General features: G+C 37.7%; 2 protein-coding genes and 1 pseudogene across 6 annotated transcripts in view; 1 reads left to right on the plus strand and 2 right to left on the minus strand.

Moving 5' to 3' along the window:
* Positions 1–19,205, minus strand: part of STIL (STIL centriolar assembly protein) — a 53,545-nt gene extending 34,340 nt beyond the window's left edge. The window contains exons 1-9 of one of the 5 annotated variants that reach the window (XM_074334681.1): positions 18,994–19,205; positions 18,498–18,606; positions 11,678–11,749; positions 10,806–11,361; positions 8,673–8,759; positions 5,056–5,163; positions 3,029–3,141; positions 2,542–2,729; positions 1,069–1,316 (exon numbers count right to left, since the gene is read on the minus strand). In XM_074334681.1, the coding sequence (XP_074190782.1) occupies positions 1,069–1,316; positions 2,542–2,729; positions 3,029–3,141; positions 5,056–5,163; positions 8,673–8,716 (701 nt within the window). In that variant the 5' untranslated portion in view covers positions 8,717–8,759; positions 10,806–11,361; positions 11,678–11,749; positions 18,498–18,606; positions 18,994–19,205. Of the gene's footprint in view, positions 1–1,068; positions 1,317–2,541; positions 2,730–3,028; positions 3,142–5,055; positions 5,164–8,672; positions 8,760–10,805; positions 11,362–11,677; positions 11,750–18,497 lie in introns of all 5 variants that reach the window. The other 4 variants (XM_074334680.1, XM_019749411.2, XM_074334682.1 and 1 more) reach the window with 4 other exon arrangements.
* Positions 13,338–16,095, minus strand: LOC109456853 (uncharacterized; annotated as a pseudogene).
* Positions 19,206–19,257: 52 nt separating the features above from the next.
* Positions 19,258–22,149, plus strand: part of CMPK1 (cytidine/uridine monophosphate kinase 1) — a 32,833-nt gene continuing 29,941 nt past the window's right edge. Inside the window, exon 1 of the mRNA XM_019749416.2 lies at positions 19,258–19,572. Within this exon, the coding sequence (XP_019604975.2) occupies positions 19,402–19,572 (171 nt within the window). The 5' untranslated portion in view covers positions 19,258–19,401. The remainder of the gene's footprint in view (positions 19,573–22,149) is intronic.

The raw sequence follows: 22,149 nt of genomic DNA on the forward strand, positions 1-22,149 counted from the left end.
AGAAGCATTTTATTACTCCAAGAGAATAAAATGTTCCACTTAATTCAAACATTTTTTTGATCACCATCATGTTTGCCCATTCCATGATTTGGGAATATACAACACTTGTTTTTGTGCCACTTCAACCAGAAAGGTGTTCTGGTTGGCATGTGGGACTCAGAATGGAATGATTCTTGTTATCCTACGGATCCTTTGAAAAGAAAATCCTCTCTTTTCCTTATCCATTTTTGAAGAGGCATTTTTTTAGAGGACAGGACTTGGAGTTGAGTGTACCTTGGCAAACGTTTTTGGCTCTAGAGACCTAACAGGAACCAGGGTGGAGTCCAGCGAGAAAGATGGCCAAAAGTGAACTGCTTAGACTTTGAAGCACAGGGTGTTGACATTGTCTAACCTAGCTCAGTAGACAATGGATAAAGACAGTGGATGAGGATTCAGGGAAGTAGCCCTGCTGAGGAGCAGAAAGCATGCAATTTGGCTTACATTTCCTAAGAACCTAAGAGTGGTGATAGGAAGCTGGAAAGGATGCTAGTCCAGCTATGTGAGGAAACTCCACCCTCAAGTGGCTGACAGTCTGGTAAGCAAGAGTACTATACATTTTTATTTATCTCCTTTCTCTACCTGCAATGCTCATTATTCATAATTAAAATCTGCATATAATATAAAAATTCTCCAGCCTCTTTAAGACTCATAATTAATCAGATTATAGCAGGGGAGAGGGGAAAGACACAGACAAAAAGATGATAACCTAAAACCTAGGCAGAATACAAAGGGCAAAATGATATAGAGGATAATTTCTCCTTATATTTTCAAATCACAAAATACAACCAATCTTAATATAATTTTACCACTAATTTTTCTTGAGGTGGTGTGCACAACTCTTTGTAAGAAAACTATGTTCAGCAAAAATTAACAACTTCATTTTTCACCTTCCTTGGTTATTTACCTAGCCACTGCAGATCTCTGGCATGTAAACTGACTGCACAATTATTTCGTATTACATGGATACCATGAAAATATACTAATGGGACCAATATTTAACAGTTTGGGTGAATAGATCTTTTTACTTACCCATATTTATAGGTACCTTGAACATGAGAAATATTCAGATGACTGCTCAAATTTCTTGCCAGAGCTGTTGGAATAATGGGGATGGGCTTCACAGGTGTACATTTAAAGGTATTTGCTAGAGTTACTGCTGCCCAATGCAAGTCAAAATCCAAATTGTCCAAACTTTCCCTGGAAGTGAGATGAGCTCTTAGGGAAAGCAGTTTACCATAATCCAAGGAATCTTTGCTACATACATGGTGCTGCAGAGCCTGAGGAATCAATATTATATAATTATTTTAAAACTTTAAAACTTGTCCACATCTCTAAAGGCTTTATTTCATACTGGTGGATATACACATGTATATCTTGCACTAACAAAATTAAACAATTTCGGACTAACAACATTTCAATGATCTCATTTCTTGCATGTGACCAAAAGGTTAGATGAATTTTTGTCATAGCAAGTAAGATTTACTATACCAAGCTTCATCACATACCGTGTTTCCCCGAAAATAAGACCTAGCTGGACCATCAGTTTTAAGGCGTCTTTTGGAACAAAAGTTAGTAAGACCCGGTCTCATATAATTTTATATATTTTAATATAAGACTAGGTCTTATATAAGACCAGGTATAATGTATTACTTATATTAATTTTTAATTAAGTGTTAATATAATACTTACATTAATTATTCCTCCAAAAGATGCATTAGAGCTGATGGTCGGGCTAAATCTTATTTTTGGGAAAACAGGGTCTTTCCACCTTAGATGTCTCAGCAGTATTTCAAATTCTTATTGGAGAATGTCACTTGCAATATTTATTACATGGGGAAAAATGGATTAACTCTGTAAATTAACTAAGTAAATTTTAACTCTGACTCAAGTCTCAGAAAATCTAAACCCATCCTCTTTGAGTCTTTCCTTATTATCCCAAATTGTCAAGTAACTTCTTCCTCTGTAGTTGCTCATGCCCACTGTGTCCTGTCTAGTCTCACTGCCACCACTCTACTGCAGGCTACAACCCTCTCTAACACACACCTGAATATTGCAGTGGCCTAACTACTCTCTCTGACTTCAGTCAGCCTGTCCTATCAGATTAATTACCCCAGTCTTATCAAAAACTTTCAGTGACTGTACATGGCCCATATGACAAAGTTCAAATTCCTTAGCTCAACAGACAAGGCTCTCCATACTATGGCCAAACTAATACTTCAGTCCAAGTGCCCACAAATCCAGCAAAAACCTATACCCTTAATATCACCCTGAGTACATCTTACACTTTCCTGGTCATACTGTTTCCTGTTCTGAAATGCTACCCAAATTACCTACCTAGGATTTCTGCCCTCAGAAACCACATTTAATTGCATTTTAGGTCAACAATCATTCAATCAGAAATTATTATGAATACTTATTAAATATGGGTTTATTAAAATACGACATAGTACAGTTTGATTCTTGCATTGAATTAAGAATAATTAAGTTATCAACAAATCTCACCTTAAAAGCTGAACTGAAGTCATCTGCATTATGAACTATCACTTCTCTTGAGCAAAGTCCTTGAGTATGAACTTTGCAAGGAATCACAAAGTCCCCAGGAAGAGAAGCAGTAGGTATTCTTTCTAAGCATTCAGGTACTTCTCGACCAGGATCAAAACGATCTACTGTCAATATCACACTTTCTTCATCTGAAGATCAAAAATAGCAGTTATTATGTAGCATGCCAATTAAAAATGTAAAATCAACCAAGCAAGCATACATTATAGCAAAACATTGTGTTCATACTAATAATATACTAAATGACTTGAATATACATTCTTCCACCTGACCAGACTGTGAAGCCTATAATGGGTAATGTCAAGTTTTACACATCTTCATAACCTTGGTAGACAGCAAAGAAAATTAGCACAAAGTATATTACAATAATTGGCTGACTCGGTAAACATAAGTTCTTTATAGGCATAAAAGTATGTTTTAAGTGTATTACCTTCATCTACTGTGAGAGAACCAAGTAAAAAGCATGATGTGTTTATTTTATTCTGTTTAGCATGACGACAAGCAAGTCGGATGGTCTTTTCAGTTACCACAACCTTTGGATTTCTGAAAAATAAAAATAATTTTTAGAAATCTAGTGGATCAACATCCTAAAAAATCTTCCTGCCATGAAATGCTGCCAAAATATAACACACATCTTTTAAAATGTACAAAGATTATTGTTGGGAACTCCTAAAGTCAAAGGTGGTGGTCGGGGTGGGGGACTTAGGGGAGTAGGGAGAGCTGCTTGGAAACCAGCACTACAATAGGCAGACACTGAAGTTATAGTTGTTCTCCCAGCCATGTGCTTCATTTTATGAACCAGAGCAGGAATCGAGAAACTGAGTCCAGCCTATTGTTTCTGTAAATAAAGTTTGATTGAAATAATCATACCCATTTGTTTACATATTGTCTATGGACTTCAGATACTAGCATTAATGAATAGAGAATATAAATAAATGATTCAAATGTTTAAAGAAATATAAAAGGGACTCTTAAAGTATGAGCAAGGAACAAGATATGATCAAAAAAGAATAGGCAATGTTGAAAAAGAACCACAAAAAACTTGTAGAATTAAAAAATATAATCAATAAAAAACTCAATGGATTATATCATTAACTGGGAACAGGTACACAAATGTTTATTCTTATTCTATAAGCTGTACAAATATGTTATAAACAATCTTTCATATATACAGTATACTTCCACATTTAAAAAACCTAAACTAACAAAATAGATGGCAACTAAGCACAGCTAAAAAGAAAATTACAGTTGAAGCAATTACTCAAAATATGGCACAGAAAAATAACAATAGAAAATATAAAAGATAGTTTAAGAGACATGAAGAAAAGAATGAACAAGTATGACAAATATTATTAGGTTGGTGCAAAAGTAACTGCAGCTTTTGCAATTGTTTTTAACCTCTTAAACCACAATTACTTTTGCACCAACCTAATAGTTGAACTTCTACAAGACTCTGTTTCTATCAATGCTATCACCTTTCTCTGCCAACTGGTTTAGAACTTAAATACTTTTTGACTTGTATCTTTCCTTTAGTCCCTCTATTCAGATCATCAAATGCTATCAACTGTTTCTTTAATGTTTCTTCAAAGAGCACCTTGTTTCATTCTTTCCTTTTGATCCCAATATTGCTACACTGATCTAAGCCCTTATAGTAGCTACCATTTGACACTTTGTTCCTGGTTCTGTGCCAACTGCTACTTTATAGAGTCTGTCTCACAATCCTCACAAGAATACTATGAAATGAGTATCATTATCTTATTTTATAAATAAGGAAACTGATCCTGGGCTCTTTTACTGAGGTCACATAAATAAGAAGTGGTAGAATCAGGTTGACCCTCTAGGCAGTCTGACTCCAGTTATAGCATCTTAAACCACTATGGCATAAATCTATGTTTCTTAGATTACAGAAAACCATCTTGCAGCTAGGCTGACTCTAGGCTCTCCCCACTGTGATCCATTCTTAGAATTCCGCTTTTAACAAGTAGCTCCCTCATATAAAAAAATCTCAATGCATCTTTATTTTCTATTACTTTAAGCCTAAGTTTCTATGTCTTTCTTTCAAGACAGAAATTTCTATGTCTGGCATAACCATAATATTTTATATTCCTTCTACGGTCTTCACTCAAAATCAGTTCAATCTTCTCAATGCTCTATAAAGACATCATACTGAAGCATGAAAAACCCTTTCAATTTTTATTATTTTTGTCTCTTTTGAATTCTTATAATACTTGGAACTTTAGGTTTACAGAATATTTTAACTGTGAAAGTAAGATTATTTCTCAAAAGCATGAGGACCAGATTTAAGCAGCAGCAGAAGGGATTAGTTTGTCTGAGGGAAGATTCTGAATAGGAAAGCAAAACAAAAAATAATAATAATCATAGCAATCAATTTTGCCTTATACATTCTTTTGATTCCTGTTTATACTGGTTTGATTTAAAAAGAGAAACATCTTATACCTGTAGTAATTAAGATGTAAGTAGATGAAATCTCCAATTGGCATTGGGTTCCAAAGTGCACATTTTGATGGAGGAAAGTAAAAAGGTACCATCCTGCTTGAAGGAAACCTTAAAAAACAAACAAACAAACAAACAAACAAAAACAAATCAAAGCACAATGAAAAGCAAACTTAGTAGAAATTTTATAAGAAATAGTTTAACTTTAATGATGGAGCTTTTCAGATTACTTTTGCAATTTTAGAAGAGTTGAAAATACTTTTAAAAAATAAAAGAAAAAATCACTTGTAACTTTACTATCAAGAGAATAAGCACTCAAAATTTAGGTACAATTTTTTCCTGTCCTTTTTTCCTTATGCATACATAAATTTATATACACACAAGCTTTTTAAAAAAACTGGAATAGTAATCCTATGAAATCCTTTTTAAGTAATAGAAAAACGGGTATAAACCATGGATTTACATTTAAATTTAAAACTAAAATCTATCACTCAGAACTAATTTCTAGATAATTGTTTGATAATACCTAATAAAATTATGAAAAGCACAAAAACTTTAATAGTCTTCATTTTTCAGTATTTCCAAAATTGGTATCTTGGGACCTATCACATAAGTTTAATTATTGAAGCATAAAAAGGACATCTTATAAATAATTCTCAACAAAGATCCCAGGAGCAGTGTAAAGGTTTCAATATTAAATCATAAAAGGTACCATCGCAAAGTTTTTAATTTACATAAGTAACATGAGAAAACCACAATAAGGAAAAAAACAATGAAAAGGACTGAGGAGAAAATATTAGCCAGAGTTGCATGTAATTAAAGCAAGAAAGCTCTGACAGTGAGCTACCTACAACCATGTACTTACATGGTGGCATTGTTAAATAGTTGAACTGAAAGAACATTTATCACATCATGCACTAAGAATACCTTGTTCTATATCTTATTTTCATGTATCATCTGATTTAGTTTCTTAACTAAAATACTAGCTCCACGTTACTGATCACCTATGTTATGAGGCATTCTACTGAGCACTTTACATACACAATATTTCTCACTAAAACTGATGCAGAAACACTTTATTGTCTACTTTATAGATAACAAACTATAACTTTCCTAACTTCACACAGCAATTAAGTAGCAGAGCTGGGATTTGAATCTGAATTTCAAAGTTCATACTTCTAGAAGCTCAATGGTATAGTGCTTTAGAGCTTCGGTTCAAATTCTGGCTCTATCACATTCCTAGCTGTGTGCTTTCAAATCCTTGTCTAATTTGAGCTCATATCTATAGGAAGGAATTCTTTTTTTTAACCTTTTTTAAAATTTTATTTTAAGTGTGTTTTTCCAGGACCCATCAGCTCCAAGTCAAGTAGTTGTTTCAATCTAGTTGTGGAGGGCGCAGCTCATAGTGGCCCATGCGGGGATTGAACTGGCAACCTTGTTGTTAAGAGCACTGCACTTTAACCAACTGAGCTATCCTGCCACCCTGTATCGGAAGGAATTTTTAATCTCCCTGTTTTGAAATAAGGACATAGTCTGAGACTAAGAAATTTGGTCAAGGTCACAAAGCTAGTGAGTGACAAACTGTCAGTTTATCTATGTCTCTATGTCTAATATATTTGTCATTTACCGATTGGTGAGAGGCAATATGGTGTAGGGGTTAAAAGCAAAAAATCTGGAGATCAACTGTTTAGGTTTGAAACCTGGCTTCAATTTGCTAGTCGTGTGACCTTAATGAAGTTAATGTTTCTGTACCTCAGTTTCCTCATCTATTAAACGGGATTATATCAGCATCTCTGGGTAGTTATAATGAATATTAAATTAGTCAATATATGTAAAGTGCTTTAAAAAATTCCTGGCTTATTGTAAGTGCTCAGTGTTAGCTGTTTCTTTGTGCTCTCAGCAGGCCATAATATCTTTAAAACCCAACCTACACTACTTCAGGTTTACTTCCTTGCAGTATAGAATAGAAGTCATACAGGTTTAAATCCTGGCTATACCACTTAACAACTGAATAACTTTGGGTTGGTTAATCACTCTATGCTACAGTTTCCTCATTTCAAAAAAAGAGAGGGATAATAGTATTTATATATCATAGGTGTTGTGAAGGTTAATTAAGAATAATGCATGCAGGGGGCCAGTCAGTTAGTTCAGTTGGTTAGAGTGCGGTGGTCTTAACAAGGTTGCCGGTTTGATCCCCACATGGGCCACTGTGAGCTGCACCCTCCACAACTAGGTTGAAACAACTACTTGACTTGGAGTTAATGGGTCCTGGAAAAACACACTTAAAATAAATAAATAAATAAATAATGCATGCAACACACCTGGCGCAGCAAGATTTCAATAAATGCTGTTACTAGTCTTTTTCTTATTCTAAGGTATACAGGTAGACTTTGGAGGCAGGGGAGACACAAACACCCTTAAATTGGATGTAAAACTTTTCATGTATGTATATAAGTGCTTTTTCTTAGGAAATGAGATTCACGGCTATCAGATACTCAAAGCATTCTGTAACCCCAAAATAATTCAGAACTGCTGCCCTAAAGCCTATACATTACTGAAAACCCAAGGTTTCAGTTAAAAAAACAAACAAAAAACTAGAGTAAAAAATATGAGTAAAACAAAACAAAAAACTAGAATTGAATATACCAGCAATAATCAGTTTAAATCACATGGGTGTAATGTATATTATCCTACCTAGAATGTAAGGAATAAATTTGACCCAATGATAAATTTGAAAAGAGAAGAACAGAAGTTGACAAATTTTCAAAGAATAAGAGGTGGCAGTAGAACAGAAGGGCCAAAATTAAGCAAAAGAAATATGATAGCCTCTTTGGGTCATATTTCCCATTGTCTTCATCAAGAACATCTGGCACAAAGAAAACAATACAGAGAATAAAGGTAACTCATGGATGCAATTCTAATTCAGAAAAAAAACCCACACATTCACATGTCACCATTAATTGTTCTTCCCTAGGGGAAAAAAAAGAATAAGAAATGATCCAAAGAGACAACACAAGCCAATTTGCCTGGTTCCCACAGTACTGACAGACTGAGAAAATTAGGAGACAGGTGGCAAGCTCCTCCTTCCTACTCTGCATAAGAAAAGACTTAGGGACACTTAAGGATACTTGGCATATCCAATGTGAAATTTTTCCCATCAAGGAATTAGTTTAGAAGAAGGAACCCAACCAACCCAACCACTTTCCCAATTGTCTCAGATGTAAATAAATATGTATATAATTTTTAGCCTTAAGAGTTCAAGAACTATTTTCCATCAATAAAACGGTTCCCTATGAAACTAAAATAAGGGAATGAGGGAATAAGACTAAAATTTACCACGGAGTGCCTTCTATGTACCAGACCCTTTAGTTTAGTAATCTTACTTAACCCTTCAAAATAATCTTCTGTTAAATACATTATTATCCCCAATTTAGAGATGAGGAAACTGAGGCTTAGAGACGTTAATTAACTTGATCAAGGTCACTCACCTAATAAGTGGGAGAGCTGCGATATGGACGCAGATTTTCCTGATTCTAAAGTTTTTTTTCTTCTATTCCAATCTACCTTCCCAAGTTAGGTAAGCAACTGTGAAAAAAAATTTTGTAAAAATATTTCTATACCTGGTATTCATCTGCGGCCCTGCAAGAGGATACGGAGTCTCCATGATAGTTGGTGAATAATTTATTCAATTTCAAGTGCTCAGTATCCTAAAGACAAAAATATTACTGAGTGGTAAAACACAAAAAATAAGAAACATGATTTAACCACATATTAACAAATTACATACAAATTAGGTTATATAAAGTTTCTTCATCTATAGATTAATAAGATAAAATGGATGTGGGTTTTGATCATTTTCATACTTTATAGCTATTGTGCCTATAAATTATTGTTAACATTTATTCTTGGCAGCAAAACCTACCAATATATCTTTTCATTAAGGAAAGCACAGATTCAGCCCCCAAGATCACTGTATCAATTAAATGAGCTGGGTAGGGCAGGTAGTATTTAATATATGAGATTTTGACCAAAAGCCCCATAATATTCAAAAAACCACAAAGCAGCAAATAGGAACAATTGAGGCTAGATATTTATTGGGTCTATAATGAAGTCAACGAATCTTCAACCTTGTGAAGATGGAAGATAAACACTGCATCCCCACAAACTGACTTGTATCAGTGCAAGATCAGTGGTGTTTGTGGCTCCACATGCCCTCCTCTAGGGATTCTTATCCACTCCCATTGCTTCCGCACCCATCTGTACACGGCAAACTTTCAGCTTCCACCTCTCTTCTGAGTTTAAAACTCATATTTCTAATTGCCCGCTGGCTGTCTCCATCTAAATATTATCAAAGCAAAATACAGACCTCGAAGTCCTTTCTGTATAGTTCAGTATTTCCTATATCAAGTTCTTTAAGCCCTGTACATTCCATTTCAATTCTAGCAAAAAAGGATTGTCTGAAGTAAGATAAGGGAGGAAAGAGTTATTAATGCAGGTGCAGAAGTTATTCAGAAAAGATTTTTAGATAAAGTCTGAGGCTGGAAATATTTACAAGAACAAAATCCTACTGAAAGTGCCCTTGTAAACCTGACTAAAAAGTCCCTGTTGGAGATACCTGGACTTCATGCAACTTCTATGGATGCAGGTTTAAAACTCTAAAGCCCTTCTATGCCACCTGGTTGTCATGGGTAATGATATGCAGCTTGATAACTGTAACTCTAGTTAGTATATAAAGTGCCATTTTTCTTCATTAAACAGAAGAGTCTTAAAACTCCATATATGTCTTGTCTTCCTTCATGCCTTAGGGTAAAAAGATAATGTTGATCCATTTCTCATTTTAAAACAATACACGTGGAACAGCTTATTCTGACAGCATCATGGAAGCAATTAAAACTAGTGAAACTAAAAGCACACAATACCTATACCTAGCAAAACATATTCTCCTTGGATAATGGCATCACCGTGTATCAAATGGAAACCACCAAGTGATTCTTACCTCTCCTTCCCTCTTCCCCCATAAAAATTCTGTCTTTCCATCTCCACTACCTTAGTTCTCTACTTCATCAACTCTCACCAGATTTAGTGAAAAGTCCCCACAGTGCTGCTGGCAGGGTATTTCTATATAAATCTGATGTAATTATTCTCCTGCTTAAAAAGTTGATGGCTCTTCTTTATATACAGAATAAAAAACCATCACAATCTGGCCCCACCCTATTATCCAATCTTATTTATCCCTTATCCACTCATCCTACATTCGAATCAAAATGAACTACTTGCATTCCCCGAGTTTGAGTATCTTTGCACAGGTTGTGTTCCCTTTACTTGGAATACCCACATCATCCTTCACAATCCAACTCGAATGTCACTTCCTCTATGAAACCATCTCCTAGATACAAGGGTGATGCTACTACCGCCTGTGTTCATACACAGCATTTTCACACTTTCTTGTTTTCACATTACTTACAGTAGACCACGAACTTCAAACATTAACTGATCTCCTCCTATGTAGCTATCTGAGCTAGACAATGTGAGGAATGCAAGAACGAGCACACAGGGTTTCAGTCTTCAACAAATATTTACAGTGAAAACTATAAATGGCACGTTATTGACTGAAAACCTCTTTCGCATATCTACGCAAAAATGACGTCCAAGAAATTCGTGGTCCGCTTATTCCTCCCACTATTTCCCCTTCACGTCATTAGCCCAGGCTGCCGGGGCGCTGAACCCCCTAGAAGGCCCTGAATGTTGCTCACCGTTCTTTCCCGGGCCCCGCTGCTGCCTCTCAGTGGAAATCGAAACACAAAGGCCCACTGACCACAACCTCCGCCGAGCCGGGGTCTGTTTGGTGGGCAGGAACACAGATCGGCTCCAAGGAGCGCCTCCGCCAACTCCGCCCTGGGACGTTAGGGTCGCGGGAACAAAGGCGGCAAACACAAGCCCGTGAAACCGAAGCTCGCGCCGCGCCAGCTGACTGGTCAGAAACCCGACCCATCAGGAAACAGGGGCGGGGTAGGAGGAGTCACGCACTGTCTCCGCGACGTGCTGTTGCGCTAGCCAATCAGCACCCTGCATCGGTCCCGCGCTCGACCAATTCCAAGCCTCCTTGAAGAAATGAGTGCGCCACTGGCGCTCCGGGATCAGAATCCGGAGGATTTAAATACTTGATATTTCGACAACGGTTAACTTCCGGGGTGGGGCGGGCCTTGCACACGCGCAAAGAGAAGCCCAGTCTGGCTGAAGTGAGGATGGCAGAAGCAAGAAGTACGCTGTCCTGGTTGCTCCACGGCTAGAAGCGGGTGAAACCCTTTACTTGAACGGCCAAAAGAGAAGGAAAGTTAGATTTCTTCCAGTTTTTTTCCTAAGAAGCGTCCTCTTTCTTCAATAACAAACATTTTTAAAAATTGTCTTCATATATATGTATATATATTGCATATAGTTTAATTTTGGCGTGATAATTTAGTTATCTCCACAACTAATGTTGGTAATTGGGCCTTCTCTGCCATTATCTTACATGATTGTCCTAACAGCCAAAGTAGAGAAGTATTATCCCTATTCAACAAGGAAGGAAACTTAAAAATATCACACAGCTAGTTAGTGCAGAGTCAGGATTTGAAATGCCACTTACCTTCCTCTAGATTCTACTTTTGGTAGTTTCCTGAGCGATATGGGAGTCTCTTAAGGTCTGAACTGCTCAAAACTGTAAAAGTTATCAAAAATAAGGAAAATCTAAGAAACTAGCCAAGAGGAACATAAAGAGATACAACAATCTAATGTAATGCGGTATCGTGAATAGGACCATGGAACAGAAAAATGACACTAGGTTAAAAGAAGAAAATCTAAATAAACTGCGGACTTTAATTAATGTACCAGTATTGGTTTGTTAATTGTAACAAATGTACCATACTAAATAAAAGATGTTAATAACAGGGAAAACTGTGGAGTATATGGGAACTCTGTACTATGTTCTCAATTTTTCTGTAAATCTAAAACTTCTAAAAATATATAGTCTGTTAAAAAGGAAAAGGGGCAAAAGGAGAGTTGAAGTAGTTAGAGGAGCTAATTTTTAACAACAATAAAGTATCTTTTTTTTGCTTAATAACTCAAATACCAAAAAGAACTTTAAACAATTTATTACCACTGGACTTACAAGCAAGATATACATTTATACTATGCATAGAGTAGATACCGTGTTCCCCTGAAAATAAGACCTAGCCAGACAATCAGCTCTAATGTGTCTTTTGGAGCAAAAATTAATATAAGACTATATGTAATATAATTAATACATTAATTATATTATACCCAGTCTTATAGTAAAATAAGACCAGGTCTTATATTAATATTTGCTCCAGAAGATGCATTAGAGCTGATTCTGCTAGGTCTTATTTTCGGGGAAACACGGTACTTTTTCCTCCCTCCTCCAGCTTTATTGGATAGTTTAAAGTTACATTTCTAGTTTTTAGGACTTAAGTTACTTTTTCCATCTGACTTTTAAAAACTATTACAGCAAACGAAACAGTTATCTTAAGTGATATAGTATACAACAATAACATTTTAATTTCTGTGAAAATGCATTTCTCTGCAATTCCTGAATAATTCCAAATTATGCTAACTCTGAGCATACATGGGTTTTAGATTTAGTCTGTAAAAAAACCCAAAAAAACAAATGTGTTCTAAATCCTCGCCATCACCATCTGCATATCCAGCATCAATGCTGTGAAGTTGTTCCTATTTAGGCTTTTATCTGGATTTTTCTCACATAGACATCAACAAGTATGTTTGTCTTTTTATTTTGTTTACTCCCACTCAACTGTATGTTCTATGTAGGGCCTGATACAGATGTTACTTGATGTTATTTGATGGCTACTGAGGTCAGACAATCCAAGGCCATCACTATGCTAAAATTAAAGTTGTTTATGGAAGCTCACAGAGACTTCCAGAATTGGTTTTTACCTCCTACATGGGTACATAGTCAAGAAACCTAGAATGGGCTTACTGGTTTCACTCAACTCTTCCCATTCATCATTCCCTATTCAGCAGTGGCACTGAAACGTGGTTCTTTAACAAAGCATTATACGTATCAGCTATACCAAACTAAACATAAACTTTTTTCGTAGCGAAATGCAGAAAGTTGATTTTTTCCCCCACCCCTTTCTTCCTTTTACACAGCAAGCAAACTCAGTGGTATGGGCGTAGCCTCTATCTGCCAACCTTTGGCCAGGCAAGAGTGTTTAGAGAAAATAATATAACCATCAATCAGGAAAAGGAGGGGCAACAAAGGAAAATAATTAAAGCCGTGGCCTCAATTCCTGTGCAAGGTGCCCTGACTAACCACAGCAATAACCACAATTGACTTCACTTAACGCTGCTGCAGTTGATGGCTACATGACCAGTTTCACTACTCCTATAGCACTTAACTTTGGTGCAGTCTTTTCTAATGTGTCCAAATTATCCACAATAGTATTTCCGCTCATCTGCTCATCTGCAGCCACGAGCCAGATGGCTGGTTTGCCACAGTTGTAACAGTATTGCTCTTGGGCTCTTTGCAGCCCTGGCAATGTAGCCACCTCTACCTCAATTATAGCAGGCATCCTCCTGAAGATCACAGTCCTTGGCAAGATGACCAGACTCACCACAGCAATAACATGACTGGAAGATTAGATGAAACAAATGGGAAAGCTCTATCTGAGGCAAAACCCCTCTGCGAGGGCTTCTTACTCTTTAATCATGGCCTCCACTACTAGGAGGACATTCCCAGGCCCAATGGCCAGATTGTTCACACCTGAAGCACTCATTGCTGCTCATGGCTGCAGTCAGATCTTAAGTGTCTGAGAGGGCCCAAAGAGGCAGACTGGGACCAAATAGATACTTTTTTAATTGAATGAAAAGTAATCTTTATTTTAGGGTTGGAATGACTCAGCTTTATATTTAGTATAGCTTGGAGATACCTAAAGCACTTATTCCCTAGCCCTTTGCTGTAATAAGCATTGGCTTTGGGGATTTGGCCCCAATTCTGCTGTTTAAGATTGATTTTCCTCTTTTGCATATTGTATTTTATCATAAAAAAGATTGAAAGCATAATGAGTATGAAAGTTAATTAAAAGCTGCCCATATATTATTATTAGGCCAGGTGTATTAACAATTGACAGTGTTAATAAATGAGCAACACATTCATAGAGATTAGGGAACTGATTTGATAAATTAGAAAGAAAATAAGCTTAGTGAAATAAAATCTACAAATGCTATACCAAGGACCTACTACAGACTAAGTTTTGTGCTAAATGGTGTGGAGAATTGGAAGAACATGACAAGCACAGAACAAGGAAGGCACAATTTTATAGGTGGGGTAATAAGAGGTAATTATCCAAAACAAATATGAATTATTGTTAGATTGCAGGCCAGTTTAAATAGACTGAATATATATAGTATGCTATTCTTTAATCCCTATTTATATATATTTGTGTCATTTCAGGACACTATGGAATTGCTGTGGTTATTGGCTCTAACAGAAAAGCTACCAGTCTTATTTTTCAAATTTGCAAATACTTTAATTTTCTTCACAAAACGACTTCCAGTATGTCACACTTTTTGAAAACGTATGAGTTTGTTGCATAAACAATACTATAACAAGAAAAATACTGTAAAGGGGGAAATTCATCCAAGTTCTGCATCCTAACATACCAGTTGTCTTCATTTTCACTTTTTCCCTTTCAATCCCTGTGACATGGTCTTTATGATTAGACCAGGTAAGTGTTCAGTATTATAAATGTTGACATGCCTGCTAATAGGCTGGCTGTGGGAATAAAGAGCTAGCTATTGTTACCACCAGGAACAGGGAAGTTGGAATCAGTTATCAGTTCTGTTACTTATTTACTACATTTCTCCAAGCACCCAGCTTTCCCTTCCTTTATTTACACTTCTGAACTAAGATGGACTGTTGCTTTTTAAAAACAATGACAGTTTCACTTTTAAGGAACATCAAATTTTTAAGGGGATTGCTAATCTGTCAACTTAATCAAAATTCCTTTAAGATTCTTAAACCTTTTGTTAGAGGTAATAACAACAATTTATATGTTATGTTGACTTATTTTTCAAAGCTTGGATTGTTTGGAATGAAGAGAATAATCAACACATACCAGTGAATTCTCTGAAAGTATTTGCTAATGTACCATCATCCTGATTTTGCATTCAAGCAAACTAGCTCCTTTGTCATAAGTTAATTGACCATATCTACATGGGTTTATTTCTGTGCTCTCTATTCTGTTCCATTGATCTATGTGTTTGTTTTTAGGACAATACCATACTGTTTTAATTACCATAACTTTGTAATATAGTTTAAAAGCAGGCAGCATGATGCCCTCTGCTTTGTTCTTTTTTCTCAAGACTGCTTTGGCTATTTGAGGTCTTCGGTGGTTCCATACAAATTTTAGGATTGTTTGTTCTATTTCTGTGAAAAATACCATTGGAATTTTTATAGGGATTATATTGAATCTGTATATTGCCTTGGGTAGTATGGACATTTTAACAATATTCTTACAGTCCATGAACACAGAATATCTTTCTATTTATTTGTGTCTTCTTCAATTTCTTTCATTAATATCTTATAGTTTTCAGTATATAGATCTTTCACCTCCTTGGTGAAATTTTTTCCTAGGTATTTTATTCTTTTTGATGCAATTGTAAATGGGATTGTTTTCTTAATTTCTCTTTCTGATAGTTTGCAACAGATTTTTGTGTATTGATTTGTGTATTGATTTTGTGTATTGATGTGGGGTTGCAACTTGACTGAATTTATTAGTTCTAACAGTTTTTTGATGGAATCTTTAACGTTTTCTATATATAATAATCATGTCATCTACAAATGGTGACAGTTTTACTTCTTCCTTTCCAGTTTGGATGCCTATTTCTTTTCTTGCCTAATTGCTCTGGCTAGGACTTCCAATACTATGTGGAATAAAGGTAGTAGATCATGGTATATGATCCCTTTAATGTATTGTTGAATTTGGTTTGCTAATACTTTGTTGAAGATTTTTGTATTTATGTTCATCTGGCATATTAGCCTGTAATTTTCTTTTGTTGTGGCATCCTTGCCTAGTTTTGGTATCAGGGTAATGCTGCCCTCATAAAATAATTTGGAAGAGTTCCCGCCTCTTCTATTTTTTTGGAGAAAGACTGGTATTAATTCTTCTTTGAATATTTGGTAGAATTCACCAGTGAAGACATCTGGTCCTGGATTTTGTTGGGAGGTTTTTGATTACTGATTCAATTTGTTTGCTAGTAATCTGTTCAGATTTTCTATTTCATCATGATTCAGTCTAAATCTTCCAAGAACCTTGGAGTTTCCTTAAAAGAGTGAATCATGTTGTAACAATAATACATTGTCCGTATTCAAGGAACTCTAAATCTAGTATGGATATACACAATACACACACAATGCTACAAGAGAAGTAAACAAGGGACGGAGTAAGTGTGTGTGTGTTTGTGGGGGTAGAAGCACAAACGGGGGGGGGGGGGGCACCTAAACCAGTCTTGGGAATTTAGAGAGGTTCCTGGAGGAGATAAAATCTGAGCTGAATCCTAAAAAATGAATAGCACATACCAGCCAAGAGACATGATCAAGAATGGGAAAAAGAAAGTGTGAGAACAGATGATCTATCTCCTAAGGGCAATTATAATAAAGAGGACAAATAAATGGTGACAAGGTTCTATTTCTGAAGCCCCTAGAGAGTTCAGTAGGAAATTAACTATACCCTGGGAATAGTATGCATGCACTGAATATATGCCCAAAAGACCTAATATACTTGATGATAAACAAACACAAATGGGTAGGAGTGGGTTTTGAGGATAGCTCTTGTTACACACTTTCTGAGATCAGTGTTCTCATCTGTAACAGTACTTACTTTGAAGGGATTTTGTGAGTATGGAACTTTTTATCTCATAAGGTGTCAATACTGTAGAGAAAGAATGCAGATTTTGAAGCCATACATGCTGAGTTTGAAATTCATTTTACTATCTACTGCTTGTGTGGTCTTGAACAAAGTATTTCCACTTCCTGGCCTTGTTTCTCCATCTGCAAAATGACAGTACTAATTTCACTACGTACAGTACTAACAACATTATGAGGATTTTATAAGGCAAGGCTGATATTTAGCCAACACACAACTGGTAAGACTTGATTGGTGGTTAAAAAATTGAATTATTTTCATATGAGTTGGTATATAGCGACTCCCCTGAGCACTTCGAGTACCCTCCACCCCTCTCCTGGGACACCAAGGATCTTCCTATGATCCAACAATGGGAAGCTTGATGCCCCGCACAGCAAATCCTGGCACAGAAATCTACAGACATTCTGATTGTACTGATCACTAAAAAGTTTGAATATCATCACAAAATAGGTAATGTTAAGTGAAATGCCTGGAACATAGTAGATATTCATCCAATTTATTTAATCTATGGATTCAATCTGTGGGTTTAGATAGGAAATTGGCCTTTATTGGGTGACACCCACTTATTCAACATATATTTATTGAGGCATATTATTATTGAAGGTCTGTTGTTTGCATCCAGGTTGGAACTCATTGCTTCTCTACAAACTCCAAGGAGTAGGAACACTGATATAAGGCTAAGACAAAATGAATTTTGGTGGGAGAAATTAGGACCAAGTTGCTAAAAGTTAGACCGTTCACTGTGGACAAGCAGAGGGATTAAATGTTCAAGCATCAGAGTAGCGTGGTGTATTTTATGAATCCTAGCCTCCATGGCTGGGCACGTGACTACCTGGTGTAGTTAGGTAGGTGTTTTGGAAAAACTCTACCACGTGTCTCCTCTGTCTACTACAGTACAACTCACACTGAACACTTCTGGTCACCAAATGTATTTGTGTTAGGCGGAGGGAGTGAGGGTCCCACACCAAGCATTTCTTGTTGTAAGCCATTAAGTTAGGGGGTTGCGTTGTTACACAGCAATAGATAACCAAGACAGACCCAAACAGCCAATAAATAATAAACTGTTCTTTTGCCTAACCTTGTTCTTCCTGGAAATAACTCCCTTGGCAGAAATGGGTATCTGTGTTTCACTTTTTAAAGTATCTTTTCACATTAGTATTTTCCTTAGTAGCCTGGTTGGCAGAAAGAAATGGGCGGGGTACAGGACTGTAAGTACTCAACCTACTGTGGTCATAGTTCTCCTGGGAGACCCCTTATTCTATTGTCTTCGTTTCCGTTTCCTCATCTCCTATCTACTCTTCTTTCAATCTAGCTTCAAATTAAATATAGTGCGTGATCTGCTTTGAGTTCGTAAGTCTAAAGTCTCCCTGTTGCCAAATCCAATTTATCTGTACTCATCTGCTTTTAACACAACATTCACCAACTACATCACATCACCACAATTCCACCCCAAATACTCTCCTCGTTGCTTGGACCACCACATGCTTCTGGTTTTCCTCCTACCTTTCTGGCTCCTCCTTTTCAGGGTCCTCCTCCTCTCTCCAACTTTTAAAGATCTGTGTTCACCAAGACTCATTCCTTAGGCTCCATTTCTTCTCTCTTAAGACTTTTCCTTCATGCAGGGGGCAGGGAAACGGAGTTATAAAGGGCTTCCCATTGCAATTAGAATACAATTCAAACTCCTTTCCATTACCAAAGGGCCTGAATGACCTGCTACCAGCCTAACTCACCCACCTTCCATTCTCTCCTTCATTCACAGAGTTCTGGTCTTACTGGTCTTCTCTAACACAAGCTGGTTCAGGGATTTTGCACACTTCTGTTTTTGTGGGACACTGTATCCCAGTCTTTGCCTGGTTTTGCTCTTTCCTATCTTTAGATCTTGGCTTAAATGTCACCTCTGAGTTGGTCTTCTCTGACTACCTTATCCAAATTACATCCATCCCTTGTTATTTCTTTTTTTTCCCCTTCAAAGCTCATATTGCTGTTTGTATTTATTTACTTATTCGTGTGTTGATTTATTCAGGTCGCTGCCTCCCCGCTAGGATTTGAACTCCTTGTGAACGGAGACAATGGGTTCTCCTCTCCCGTGTGTCACGTCCCAGACTCCAGCGCAGGCCTGACACAAGAAGGCGCAGAATAAAGGACCTGCGGACTGAACGAAGAATGAGCCGGCAAAAGAGCTGGGAGGAAAGGGGGTGCGGCCTCGCATGGGGGGTCCCCAAGCACCGCCGCCGAACGAGCAGCGGAAGCCCCTCCCCTTCCGGCCGCGGCGCGGAGGCCTTGGCAGCCACGGCGGCGGGGCCGCGGCGAGCGCCCGCTCGGACCGCCCCTTTCTCGCCGCCCCGCCCCGCGCCTCCGCCGGCCGGGTTGGTATCAGCTACTTCATCGTCCCGCCGAGACCCGGTGTATGCTGAGCTGTTGCGGCCTCCGGCTGCTGCACGTCCTGGGCCTTAGCTTCCCGCTGCTGACTCGCCGGCCGCTTTTCCTCTGCCCTCACCGCCTCATGAAGCCGCTGGTTGTGTTCGTCCTCGGCGGTCCTGGCGCCGGCAAGGGGACCCAGTGCGCCCGCATCGTCGAGGTGAGGCCTGGGCAGTTGGCAGGCTCCTTGGGCTTGACCTGACGCCGAGCCGACTTGTCCCGTTGCGTCCGGCCGTCCGCGCCCCCTGGTGCCGCGGATCCACGAACTACGAGTCCCGGCGACCATCGCGTCGCCCGCGTGGCGGTGGTCGAGGGTCTGCCGGCGCGCGGCATGTCGGGACTGGTAGTCCATGACTGCCCACTTCCAAGGGCGCCAGGAATGAAGGGGAACCGTTCGTTTGGGGTCGCTTTGTTCCTGCGCCCCTTGTTCCTTATATTTTGGGGACCAAGTTCGACTAGAGAGTGGGCTGGGAGAGGTATCTCAGGAGGGTCAGCCTCCGGGGGCTGCCAGCGCGCAGAGGTCAGTGTGTCGCTGGGTGTGGAGTGAAGGCAGCAGGCGCACAGATTTAGGTCAGAGGCGGTGTACGCCCACAGCTGCTTGCCTGAAGGGGAGACGGGATTTTCCTCTCTGCCCCTTCCCGCAGTCTCTCTAAATTCCTAACTTTAACCGATCTTTACCTCAGAAAGGAACCCCGGCAGACAGGGTGTTATGTGATCTGCCAGTAGCGCTTTCTGGCCCCTTCAATGTAGCACCAGCACTGAGGCGCAGCCTAAGTTTGTGTGGTTGTAAAAGCCGTAGAGCCAGTTACTGAGGTCAGGCTTCAACCACTGGCCCTGCTGCCAACTCACGCTTTGTTCGTGCCTAAGTCACTTCCTCTCTCCGAGTCTCAGTTGCCCCCTCTAGAATATAAGAAGAGGCTGTGCATCCAGTTTTAAACTCAATATAAAATACCTCCCAACTCTGAAATTGTTACTTTTTTTGTTTGCTTCAAGGAGTGACAAGGTTACCAATTCAATTCTGTTAACAATTTTCGAATATATTCTTGGTTATCTGCAGTGACACTGAGGAGAAATGCTTATTAGAGCGTATGGGGAAAATTAGGGAGAAAAGGAAAACAAGATATGTAGAAACAAGAGGTGACCAGTGGTGCTGTAAAACACCCAAAGAATCCCTGTGAAACTGGGTCACCAAAAAAGTTTTGACCCAGAACTTCTAAAATAATTCCCTCTTTTGCATTATGTGGCTTATATTCGCTTTGGGCTTTTACTTCTCTCCTTTGTTCATACAATCCACTCCTGTCTTATATTTTGTTCTCTAAAGAGCATTCAGAAAAAGTCGGATGGTAACATCTACTTCATTATGTGTTCTACCGCTGTAGTTATCATTATTGATCATTTTTAGGGCTAAAAGTGGAACTAATTCAACCAAAAATAAGTAAATGTTTTCCAACTCATTTTTGTTGGTTCTTTTAACTTTTTAAAAGACAAGTGACAGTTGGATGATTCCAAGTTTTTGTTTGATGTATAGAAAATGACTCACATATGTAAATAGCATGATAGAGGAAGGAGCAAAGACTTTAGAGTCAAACAGATATGGGTTCAAACCATAAGTCTACCATTTACTATTTCTTTAGTCCTAGAGAAGTTGTTACTTTTAGCTTGAGTTTCTCTGTAAAAAGGGAGAAATATTACTTATCTAATATGGTATTTGTGAATATTAAATGAAGTAAAATCTGGCACACATAGATGCAAATAATTTTTTTCTCTGTTTTAGACTTCCTGTTCTTCTTTATGAGATTGGTTATTTTTACTTTGAAGTAGTATTTTTAAAGATTGGTTTAGGACTGTTATATTCTAATGCATTTAAATATTTTGTTTCTGAATCATAACGTGGCTTTAAATGTCCACACCCAAACTAACAGTACGCATATTATTCTACTGGATTAAAAATAATCTACACATTCTGTAACTAGTTTTATTCTTCAGTAATGGCTGATAATATTTTATTAGGTTGGTGCAAAAGTAATTTCAGTTTAAAAGGTTAATAATTGCAAAAACCGCAATTAATTATGCACCAACCTAATAAACATGTTAATTATCTATTAGATTTCCATGATGAGATATGATGTGTTCTATAATGTATTCTTATTCTCTAAGATTTCAGTGATTATATGAGCTTAAACTGTTTTAAACTGCAGTCTTCCATGAAAATAGTTAACTCATGATTCCAGTTACCATAAACATTAACTTGATATCTACAAATTCTAAATAGTTTATAATTTAGCAATTGTTACCCCCTAGTTGACTAGATAAGCAATGGAATGTCTATGGTCAGTTAAGTTGGAGGGTTTTTTTCTTTGTGAGTCTCTTGTGTTTTGACTCAGGATTATACAGGCAAACATTAGCTGAATCTCAAAAGACTGTAATTTTTGGAACTAAATTTTTTTTCTATAGGGAAAAAGTTGTATAAATCAAGGTTAAATTTCCCAACTGTCATGCCATTGCTAATTTAGCTCACAGGGTACCTGAAATGTGTCTGAAATAGAATTGTTTCTTTGGGAAAATTACATTGATTTCCAATGCTGTCTGCCATAAGAACATCTTAGGGTCCTGGCTACAGAATCTGAGACTACCTGGCCTTCTAATATCCTGGGGCACTGCTTTTAGGAATGAGGGTGGAATTGGATGGAAGATGGTACTTGGTTTTTCTCTCTGGAGGCGAGTTCTACCCTGCTGC

This window comes from Rhinolophus sinicus, linkage group LG06, assembly GCF_036562045.2.
Source record: "Rhinolophus sinicus isolate RSC01 linkage group LG06, ASM3656204v1, whole genome shotgun sequence".
Lineage (NCBI taxonomy): Eukaryota > Metazoa > Chordata > Mammalia > Chiroptera > Rhinolophidae > Rhinolophus > Rhinolophus sinicus.